At 42.3% G+C, this 12,243-nt stretch overlaps 1 protein-coding gene across 3 annotated transcripts in view; it reads right to left on the bottom strand.

The window, feature by feature from the left end:
• The window catches only part of wdr59 (WD repeat domain 59), a 92,657-nt gene that overhangs the window by 70,782 nt on the left and 9,632 nt on the right, over window positions 1-12,243 (bottom strand). For all 3 annotated transcript variants that reach the window (XR_010020279.1, XM_063066666.1, XM_063066668.1), the window contains exons 5-7: window positions 12,066-12,146; window positions 9,711-9,748; window positions 4,310-4,398 (exon numbers count right to left, since the gene is read on the bottom strand). Coding sequence is in view for 2 of the 3 variants with exons in the window: in XM_063066666.1 (XP_062922736.1) it covers window positions 4,310-4,398; window positions 9,711-9,748; window positions 12,066-12,146 (208 nt within the window). In the remaining variant the exon portion in view is untranslated. The remainder of the gene's footprint in view (window positions 1-4,309; window positions 4,399-9,710; window positions 9,749-12,065; window positions 12,147-12,243) is intronic.

The following is a 12,243-nucleotide window of genomic DNA, read 5'->3' as shown; positions in this document are numbered from 1 at the left end:
GCCTATTTTATCATGTGCCTTTAATTATCCCGAAACTACATCCTTAACCATCGACTCCAACATCTTCCAAACCACTGAGGTCTGATTAACTGGACTATAATTTCCTTTTTTCTGCCTCCTCCCCTTCACGAAGAGTAGAGTAAAACTTGCAATTTTCCATTCTTCAGGAACCATGCCAGAATCAATTGATTCTTGAAAGATAATTACTAATGCCTCCACAATCTCTTCAGCCACCTCCTTCAGAACCCTTGGGTGCTTACTATCTGGTCCAGGTGGCTTATCTACCTTCAGACCACCTTCTCCATAGTAATGGCAACTTCAAACGCTTCTGGCCCCTGACACTCTCGAACTTCTGGCATACTGCTGGTGTCTTCCACCGTGAAGACTGATGAAAAATACTTATACAGTTCATCTGCCATTTCCTTATGCATCATTACTACCATTCCAGCATCATTTTCCAGGGATCTGATATCTACTCTTACCTCTCTTTTACACATATGCTTCTGAAGAAACTTCTGGTATCCTCTTTAATATTACTGGCTAGTTTACCTTCGTAATCCGTCTTTTCCTTTGTTGTGACTTTTTTAGTTCCCTTCTGTTGGTTTTTAAAAACTTCCCAATCCCCTAACATCCCACTAATGTTTGCTTTATTTTGCTCTCTTTGGCTTTTATGTTCGCTTTAATTTCTCGTCAGCCACAGTTATATCTTCCTGACTTTAGAATATTTCTTCCTCTTTGGGATGTATATATCCTGCGCTTTCCGAATTGCTCCCAGAAATTCCAACCATTGCTGCTCTGCCATCACCCCTGCCAGTGTTTGTTTCCAATCAATTTTGGCATGTTCCTATATCAATACTCTGCAATTCCCTATACTCCACTGTAACACTGATATGTCTGACTTCAGCTTCTCCTTCTCATATTGCAAGGTGATTTCTATCATATCATGATCGCTTTACCCTAAGGGATCCTTTACCTTAAGCTCTCTTAATCAATTTCAGCTCATTGCACAACACCCAATCCAGAATTGCTGATCCCCTAGAGATGAACCATGAGCTGCTCTAAACAACCATCTCATAAGCTTTCCACAAATTCCCCTTGTTGGGATCCAGCATCAACCTGATTTTCCCAATCTACCCGCTTACTGAAATCACCCATGACTATCGTAGCATTGTCCCTTTGGCATGCATTTTATATCCCCCATTGTAATTTGTACACCACATCCTTACTCCTGTTTGGAGGTCTGTATATAACTTCCTTGGGGTGTATGGGGTGTCAGGGAAGTGTAGCACCTCTGGTGGGGGAACATGTCGCGTCCTTTTCAAGGCGGTTAGACCACCTTTGGTCCCCACCTGGTACTCAGCTCTCACCTGTGGCTCCCTGTAGCTGTTTGCATGCAACAGCAGCCACACCCTGGGCAACGGCGTCGACAAGCTGGCTGAACCAGGTGAGGGTAGCCGATGGGTCTCAAACCCTCGGTGAGATAGGGAGTTGTCTATCCCAGCATGTGAAGACAGACTCTGGCAGATTGCGCAGAAGATCCAACAGTCAAGAAGGCGGTCTCTGCAAGCGTCGTGGAACGTGTAGAGCAGGACAAGACACAGAAGACGTCCTGGTCATCCGCTGAGCCTAGTCCCATCTCCAGCCATCTCGACTCTGTCTTGCCACTGGATCCAGATGGGAATTGGGAAGAGAGAGCGAGGCTGACGCTGTGCAACTCTCCCTCACTTAAATCCAAATCACGCTCTAGTCTTGACACCATCTGGTGTCGAGGTCCTCATCAACGAGCAATGAGCAACAATATAACTCCCTCCAGAGTCTTTTTTACCCTTGCAGTTTCTTAGTTCTATCCACAATGACTCAATACCTTGACCCTACCATCACCTCTTTCTAATGAGTTGATTTCATGTTTTACCAACACAGCCACGCCTCCTCCCACCTACCTGCCTGTCCTTTTGATACAATGTGCATCCTTAACCTTTAATCTCCCTAATATTTCAGCCATGCTTCAGTGATTCCCACATCATCATACACGCCTATCTGTAACTGTGCTACAAGTTCATCTACCTTATTCCATATACTGCGTGCATTAGTCACCTTCAGTCCTGTATTCCCCCTTTTCAATTTTGTCTGCCTTTTACTTTGCAACTCATCCTGTTGATTGCAATTTTGTGCTATCATCAGCCTCCCTTGCTAGCAGTCTCACTACACACTGCCTCTGTTTGTAAACTAACTACCTCGTCCTCAGCACTATCACTCCGGTTCCCATCCCCCTGCCAAATTAGTTTAAACCCTCCAGAACAGCTCTAGCAAACCTGCCCACAAGGATATTGATCCCTCTTGGGTTCAGGTCTAATGCGTCCCTTTTGTACAGGTCTTATCTTCTCCAGAAGAGATCTCAATGATCGAGAATTCTGCACCCCTTTCCCCCGCACCAGACCCTCAGCCATGCGTTCATCTGCCAAATTATACTATTCTTACCCTCACTGGCACATGGCACAGGCAGCAATCAAGATTACTACCCTGGAGGTCCTGTTTTTCAGCTTTCTACCTAGCACCCTAAATATGATCTTCAGGACCTCCTCACCTTTCATATCTTTGGCATTGCCGCCGATATGTAACAAGAATTTTGGCTGTTTCCCCTTCCCTCCCATAGGATGCCATGGATCCAATCTGAGAAATCCCTGATGTGGCACCTGAGAGGCAACATATCATCTGGGTGTCTCTATCCTGTCCACAAAATCTTGCTTCTGGCTATAGAATTTCCTACCACCACTACAATCCTCTTTAAAAACGCAAACATGAGGAAATCTGCAGCTGCTGGAAATTCAAGCGACACACATCGAAGTTGCTGGTGAACGCAGCAGGCCAGGCAGCATCTCTAGGAAGAGGTACAGTCGATGAACATACTGACGACTTAGTCCTGACAAAGGGTCTCGGCCTGAAACGTCGACTGTACCTCTTCCTAGAGATGCTGCCTGGCCTGCTGAAATTTGATTCAATTACTTTGGCTGATTATGGTTGGGAATACTTCGTCTTGTTCTTCAGCACTGGTTTATGATGGGAATTTTAGTAGAGCCTCCTCCTCTTAAAGCTGCATAACTGTCACTACAATTCATAACTAAGTATGGTAGAAATGATCTACTGGTTTTTAGTCTCCTTAGTTTTATCTGTTGCTTGCTGTTTTTGCTATTCAGCACACAGGTAGTCCTTTGTTGCAGCTTCACTTTATCGTTTTCAGCTTTGCCTGGTGTTGCTCCCAGAATGCCATACTCATTGAACCACACTGAACCCCTGGCTTAAGAGTAAAGGCAAGTGAGCCATGAGTTTCAGATGATGGTGATCTATATTTATACAGCTGCTGATGGTCCTCAACACTTCACTTTTGAGTTGCTACCTATACTATGACTACATGCTATTTAACATGTCTGCACTGCCGCATGGCTTGACAGAGAGCATCACTGTTATGAATACAGGACTTTGTCCCCACAAAGATTGTGCCGCGGTCACTTCCACCAACAATATCACAAATGGAAGATTTTGCCACGTGTATACTCCTGATGAAAAGATTTTTCCCTCTTTTTCCTTTGAAATCAGGCAATTATTAGTTTTCCTTAAAGTTTGCTGAAGTCCTCGAGAATCATAATCTTACCTGCAGGTAAAGTCATTCGTTGTTTTCTTCTGCACTATTTAGCTGCTCCAATCAAATCATCAACATAAAAAGCACATAATATAATTGTGACAAGTTAGAAACATTTCCCCCAATGGTTAAAACTTCAGAAGTAAAGTCCACCGAAACCCTACATTCTCAACAAGCTAGGTCTATTTCTAAAGTAGCTATTTCTTTGTTTTGAACTTTGGACCTCTTTTCAGTTCACATATTCACCAATAGGAGACTGGAAACGTCTGAGAATATGCATCAAAATTTTAGTCATGATATCAATCATGACATTGCTTTCTCTGAGGATGAATCATATATACCATAGAGGCCATGCAGTGCAGTGCTCTAATATGTATTTCTAATCCTAAGAAATGCCCTTAAACATGTTGAAAGTTCTCAGGCTGCAAGTTCTAGATTAATTAAGACCAATCAATCTTGTGCTGTGGACTTTTTCCTCCATTGACAAATGGGCTATACCAGAACAAAGTCACTGCACTTGTGAACTCTTTCAATCATACAAAGGGGTTATCAAGAAATGTAATTCAAACAGCCCAAGTGGTTTTCTACAATAAATCTACTGATGCACACAAGATCAATGTCTCTCAAATTTAACAGCACCAGAACAGGACTTTTACCTTTCACATCACTCACCCGTTTGTCCCAGATTCGGACATCCCCATCATGGCTCGTTGCCAAGCAGCAGGAGTTTTTTTTGTTCCATTTCACCTGAGAGGCTCCAGCTGTATAATATGGAAAAGACAAAGGAGACCTAAATAGTCAATTACACAACCAAATTACAAACAATTCTTCTTCACCTATATCATTTAACCCAACACACAAGAATGTTCTTCCTTCTCACAATGCAACAGCCATTGCATCAACCTTGCACTGACCACCACTGGTAAAGTGAGACCCGTATTGCCGATAAAAACACCTTGAAGGATTTAACCGCACTACCTTATCTAATGGAGAAATCTCTACTGCACTAATCACTTGTGGAAAACAAACATCGTTTCTGGTTCACAGAATTAACAATGATTGAAGATTACTTTGTCCAAAGATTCAACTAAATTTTGGTGACCAAATTCTCTTCATAAATAATCAGTTTACCTACACTTTGAAAGAATAGTTACAGAACAATAATAAGATGAGTATAATAAGATCAGAGGTGACACAATCGGCAATCGCCTCTGATCTGGGCCAACATTTACGTGCCGGGCGGCACATAATTAATTAGCTTGTTTATTTCGGCTTTTTTCTTAAAGGTGTTGGATGCGTCCCGGCTACCGCTGCATTCTCCGCGGCAATGTATCGGTCCACAGCCCGGGGGTTGGGGTGGTGGAACACTGGGGTGTCATCTCATCATCGGCTGTTTCCATCAGGGCAGGCAGGTCATCTTCTTCACGTTCAGTTCCTGGACGACTTCACTTTCGGTCTGTTCACTACTGCATTCGGTTTTGATTGTTATTCTTTCCTTTTCCAATTGTATCAGCCCTTCATCTATCAGTTCTTGGTCATGGGATGCCAAAACCTCTTCAACATCATCTTCGTCAACTTCCACAAGCCAAACTCCAAACTCACTTTGTCCTTACTTCATTTACCATGGTCGAAACGCTTAATTATGTCTAGTTTTACGAGCTCTTTCAGGCTTTTCCGATACCGTAGAGTTCAGCTTGCTAACGGCTGCTCACAGGCACATGTTTAAGCAATGGTGCATAGAATGCCGTTCCGAAACCGGGGGAGGAGCTTGGCTGCTGCCTTTTTTCGTAACAGTGAAAACACCTTCTGTTAGCGAAAACAGGTAACTAATGTACGTCTTTCGTAACACCAAGGTTCCGTAAAGCGAACGTTCGAAAAGCAGGGGACACCTGTATACATGGCAGTTTGTGATAGGTTAGGACTAAGCTGAAGTACTGTATCCAATTTTCAACACAGCTCCTCCTTCAGACCATAGAAACCATAGAAACTACAGCACAGAAACAGGCCTTTTGGCCTTTCTTGGCTGTGCCGAACCATTTTCTGCCTAGTCCCACTGACCTGCACACGGACCATATCCCTCCATACACCTCCCATCCATGTATCTGTCCAATTTATTCTGAAATGTTAAAAAAGAACCCGCATTTACCACCTCGTCTGGCAGCTCATTCCATACTCCCACCACTCTCTGTGTGAAGAAGCCCCCCCTAATGTTCCCTTTAAACTTTTCCCCCCTCACCCTAAACCCATGTCCTCTGGTTTTTTTCTCCCCTTGCCTCAGTGGAAAAAGCCTGCTTGCATTCACTCTATCTATACCCATCATAATTTTATATACCTCTATCAAATCTCCCCTCATTCTTCTACGCTCCAGGGAATAAAGTCCTAACCTATTCAACCTTTCTCTGTAACTGAGTTTCTCAAGTCCCGGCAACATCCTTGTAAACCTTCTCTGCACTCTTTCAACCTTATTTATATCCTTCCTGTAATTTGGTGACCAAAACTGAACACAATACTCCAGATTCGGCCTCACCAATGCCTTATACAACCTCATCATAACATTCCAGCTCTTATACTCAATACTTTGATTAATAAAGGCCAATGTACCAAAAGCTCTCTTTACGACCCTATCTACCTGTGACACCACTTTTAGGGAATTTTGTATCTGTATTCCCAGATCCCTCTGTTCCACTGCACTCCTCAGTGCCTTACCATTAACCCTGTATGTTCTACGTTGGTTTGTCCTTCCAACGTGCAATACCTCACAATTGTCAGTATTAAACTACATCTGCCATTTTTTAGCCCATTTTTCCAGCTGGTCCGAGTCCCTCTGCAGGCTCTGAAAACCTTCCTCATTGTCTACTACACCTCCAATCTTTGTATCATCAGCAAACTTGCTGATCCAATTTACCACATTATCATCCAGATCATTGATATAGATGACAAATAACAATGGACCCAGCACTGATCCCTGGGGCACACCACTAGTCACAGGCCTCCACTCACAGAAGCAATTCTCTACCACCACTCTCTGGCTTCTTCCATCGAGCCAATGTCTAATCCAATTTACCACCTCTCCATGTATACCTAGCAACTGAATTTTCCTAACTAACCTCCCATGCGGGACCTTGTCAAAGGCCTTACTGAAGTCTATGTAGACAATATCCACTGCCTTCCCTTCATCCACTTTCCTGTTAACCTCCTCAAAAAACTCCAATAGATTGGTCAAACATGACCTACCACACACAAAGCCATGTTGACTCTCCCTAATAAGTCCCAGTCTATACAAATGCTTGTAGATTCTGTCTCTTAGTACTCCCTCCAATAACTTACCTACTACCGACGTTAAACTGCCTATAATTTCCCGGGTTACTTTTCGATCCTTTTTTAAACAACGGAACAACATGAGCCACTCTCCAATCCTCCGGCACTTCACCTGTAGACAGCGGCATTTTAAATATTTCAGCCAGGGCCCCTGCAATTTCAACACTAGTCTCCTTCAGGGTCCGAGGGAACACCCTGTCAGGTCCCGGGGATTTATCCACTTTAATTTTCCTCAAGACAGCAAGGACCTCTTCCGTTTTGATCTGTACAGTTTCCATGATCTCACTACTTGTGTCCCTTAATTCCATAGACTTCATGCCAGTTTCCTTAGTAAACACAGACGCAAAAAACCTATTTAAGATCTCTCCTATTTCCTTTGGTTCCGCACATAGCCGACCACTCTGATCTTCAAGAGGACCAATTTTATCCCTTACAATCCTTTTGCTCTTAATATACCTGTAAAAGCTCTTTGGATTATCCTTCACTTTGACTGCCAAGGCAACCTCATGTATTCTTTTAGCCCTCCTGATTTCTTTCTTAAGTATTTTCTTGCACTTCTTATACTCCTCAAGCACCTTATTTACTCCCTGCTTCCTATACACGTCATACAACTCCCTCTTCTTCTTTATCAGAGTTGCAATATCCCTTGAGAACCAAGGTTCCTTATTCCTACTCACCTTGCCTTTAATCCTGACAGGAACATACAAATTCTGCACTCTCAAAATTTCTGCTTTGAAGGCTTCCCACCTACCGATCACATCCATGCCAGAGAACAACCTGTCCCAATCCACGCTTTTTAGATCCTTTCTCATTTCTTCAAATTTGGCCTTCTTCCAGTTAAGAACCTCAACCCTAGGACCAGATCTATCCTTGTCTATGATCAAGTTGAAACTATGATCACTGGAACCAAAGTGCTGCCCTACACAGACTTCTGTCACTTGTCCTAACTCATTTCCTAACAGGAGATACAATATTGCATCCCCTCTAGTTGGTCCCTCTATATATTGATTTAGAAAACTTTCCTGAACACATTTTACAAACTCTAAACCATCTAGACCCCTAACAGTATGGGAGACCCAATCAATATATGGAAAATTAAAATCCCCTACCACCACAACTTTATGTTTCCTGCAGTTGCCTGCTATCTCTCTGCAGATTTGCACTTCCAATTCTCTTTGACTATTGGGTGGTCTGTAATACAATCCCACTAATGTGGCCATACCTTTCCTGTTTCTCAGCTCCACCCACAAGAACTCAGTAGACAAGCCCTCTAATCTGTCCTGCCTGAGCACTGCTGTAATATTTTCCCTAACAAGCAATGCCACTCCCCCACCTTTCATTCCTCTGCCTCGATCACATCTGAAACATCGGAACCCTGGAATATTAAGCTGCCAGTCCTGCCCCTCCTGTAGCCAAGTTTCACTAATTGCTACAACGTCATAATTCCACGTGTCAATCCACGCCCTCAACTCATCCGCCTTCCCTGCAATACTCCTAGCACTGAAATATATACACCTCAGAAGATTTTTACCACCACTCACAATCTTTCTATTAGTGGATTTACTTGAACTTTTAACATCATTTATTTTCACCCCAGCCACACTGTCAGCTGTGGTTCCATTTTTCAGTTATATTAAAAACTAAATCAGCTGATATTATTTTCCCACACAGCACAGAAGGTACAAGAGATTTAATAGAAATATTAAAAATCATGCAGAATATGATAGCCCAAATTAAGAGAAACTCTCTTCCAGCTGCAGGGGAATTATGAGAGACAGGTAGTCAATTAATATTAAATTATTTTTAAACCTTTTTTTTTGCACTTGAACATGCCATTCGATTATTTCATGGCTATAACGAATAGATATTAAACACAAGAGCTTGTGCAGATGTAGTAGACCCAGAGCAATAAACAGAAAATGCAGGAGGAACTCAACAGGTCAGGCAGCATTGATGGTAAGGAATAACAGTCAATGCTTTGGTAAAGGTTCTCAGCCCAAAACACCAACTGTTTATTCCTCCCTATAAATGCTGCCTGACATGCTGTGTTCCTCCAGCATGCTATATGAATTGATATTGACCTATTTTGTTCTAGTTGATCATTTAACCCATATTCAAATACAAATGTTCCTGTTTAACCATTTGTCTCTTTCCTCTTATTTTATGCTCCTCTGCATCATATGATAAATCCATCTTCCCAGCATGCACCTGTGTTCGGTGCTCTGGGCGTGGCCTTCTCTACATCACTGACAAGCACAGACTCAGCCACTGGTTCACATGTTCTGTTCACAATGGCCACATGCCACTGCAACTTCCCTTCATATTCCCACACTGACCTGTCCATGCTTGACTTTCTCCACCTGGCACGGGTAAGGCCAAAGGCACAACTGAAGAAAATGTCATATTCTGAAAATCTCATATTCCATGAACATGGAATTATCCAATTATATTTAACCCTTACCCATTGCCCCCTACATTTCTTTCCCTTTCCAACCAACCAATTTTGATCCTACGCCCTTCATTTTTCTATACCTTACTCTCACCTCCTATCACCCAGTTTTATCCCCCTTCTCCATATGACTCCAACTGGGCTAATGGAGGCTCTCAATCTGAAATATCAAGCATTACATTCCCTCCACAGATATTCCCTGATTCTTTAGAGTTCCTCCAGCAACTTATTTTCCTTGTTTCAGATCCCAGCATCTGCAATCTCCCGTGTCTCCACCTTGTTGGTGCATCAGTGGAGAAAACTCACCTACAGCTGACAATGACACCGATGGCTTTCGTGTATCTCTAAAGAGAGAAAAAAGCATTCGGTCATAAGAATCAACCATGACGACAAAAATGATTGTTTAACATTCAGATGAATGAATACAAATCTTAACTTTACAATTTGAAACTACGTTATGTTTAGGCCTGGCAGTCTGCCTGTGAATGAGAAGTATGAATACCAACATCTTGATAATAATGTAACAATTTGTACTTATATAGTAAGTATAATTTTGTATATTTTGTACTATACAAAATATACTATATAGTATAGTACAATTTGTACTTGTATAGTATATTTCGCTATGACCTTCATCATAGCAAAAGGTCTCAAGAAGCTTCACAGAAGCACAATCAAACAAAGTTACATCAGATGGTTGAGTAAGTGACCACAACTTTAGATATTAAGGCAGATTTTAAGGAATATTTTGAAGACAGGTAAAAAGATATAGGGATAGATTTCCTGTGGTACGAATTTCAAATCCCTCACATCAATCCCATAATTAGACAGGATTATAGTTGTTATCATTAGCCTCTGCCATCAAGGCCATAAGACCATGAGACACAGGAGCAGAACTAGTCCATTTGGCCCATCAAGTCTGCTCCGCCATTCAATCATGGCTGATCTTTCTCCCCCTCCTCAGCCCCACTCCCCAGCCTTCTTCTCGTAACCTTTGATGCTGTGTCCAGTCAAGAACCTTTCAAGCTCTGCCTTAAATTCACCCAGTGACCTGGCCTCCACAGCTGCCTGTGGTAACAAATTCTACAACTTCATCATCCTCTGCCAAAAGAAATTTCTCCACATCTCTGTTTTAAATGGATGCCCCTCTTTCCAGAGTCTGTGCCCTCTTTTCCTTGACTCCCCCACCATGGGAAACATCTACTCTGTCTAGGCCTTTCAACATTCGAAAGGTTTCAATGAGATCTCCCCCCATCCTTCTAAATTCTAGTGAGTACAGACCCAGACCTATCAAACGTTTCTAATATATCCTTTCCATTCCCAGAATTATCCTTGTGAACCTCCTCTGAACCCTCTCCAATGCTAGCACATCTTTTCGTAGATGAGGCGCCCAAAACTGCTCACAATACTCAAGGCCTCATCAGTGCCTTAAAAAGCCTCAGCATCACATCCCTGCTCTAAAATCCTAGACTTCTTGAAATGAATGCTAACACTGCATTTGCCTTCCTCACCACTGACTCTAGCTGCAAGTTAACTTTTAGGGTGTTCTGCACAAGGACTCCTAAGTCTCTTTGCATCTCAGATGGTATTTCATCTGCCACTTTCTTGCCCATTCTCCTAATCTGTCCAAGTCCTTCTGCATCCTACCTGTTTCCTCAACACCACCTGCCCCCCACCAATCTTCATATCATCTGCAAACTTGGCAACAAAGCCATCTATTCCATCATCTAAATAATTGATATACAGCATAAAAAGCAGTCCCAACACCAACCACAGCTGAACACCACTAGACATTGGCAGCCAAACAGTAAAGGATCCTTTTCTTCCCACTCGCTGCCTCCTACCGATCAGCCAATGCCCTAACCAGGCCAGTAACTTTCCTGTAATACCATGGGCTCTTAACTTGGTAAGCAACCTCATGTGTGGCACCTTGTCAAAGGCCTTCTGAAAGTCCAAATATACAACATCCACTGCATCCGCTTTATCCTACTTGTAATCTCCTCAAAGAATTCCAACAGGTTCATCAGGCAGGATTTTCCCTTAAGGAAACCATGGTGACTTTGTCCTATCTTGTCCTATGTCACCAAGTATTCCATAACCTCATCATTAACAATTGACTCCAATATCTTCCCAACCACTGAGTTCAGGCTAACTGGTCTATAATTTCCTTTTTGCTGCCTTCCTCCTTTCTTAAAGAGTGGAATGACATTTGCAATTTTCCAGTCCTCTGGGCCATACCAGAGTCTAATGATTTTTGAAAGATCATTACTAATGTCTCCACAATCTCTACCACTACCTCTTTCAGAACCCTAGGGTGCAGTTCATCTGGTCCAGGTAACTTGTGTACCCTTAGGTCTTTCAGCTTTTTGAGCACCTTCTTTCTTGTAATAGTAACTGCACTTCTCTTCCCTCACCGCAAGCAGGCTAAAAATCCCCAGTACATACTTTACACAGTAGAGTTCAAGCAATCTCTCAGATTTATTCCAAATTACTTTCTAACAAAAATACATTACTTAGAATTCTAATTATTATCATGTTGTGAGTAAGCAAGTATACCCAAAACTTTACTGAACAGAACAAATTTCCCAAATTTGCTCATAATTTGGAACAAGAAAATCAGTTTCCTTTTTTCTGTTAACAGGAACAAAGCCGTGAACTTACTTGACGTCCCAAATGTAGATGTAGGTGTCAACAGAACTTGTAACAAGTAGCTCCGGTTCAAACCATGACCACTCCAAATCACTGCAAACAAAATGAATTAGAAGTGAAACTAAAATCCCATGCTGACTTATTTTTATGTGGATTTCCAAGGCTCTAGAAAAGTGATCGGTTTTAGAGA

Source organism: Mobula hypostoma, chromosome 14, assembly GCF_963921235.1.
Source record: "Mobula hypostoma chromosome 14, sMobHyp1.1, whole genome shotgun sequence".
Lineage (NCBI taxonomy): Eukaryota > Metazoa > Chordata > Chondrichthyes > Myliobatiformes > Myliobatidae > Mobula > Mobula hypostoma.
The sequence above is the reverse complement of the archived record's forward strand: the minus strand, read 5'-3'. Positions and strand labels throughout refer to the sequence as shown.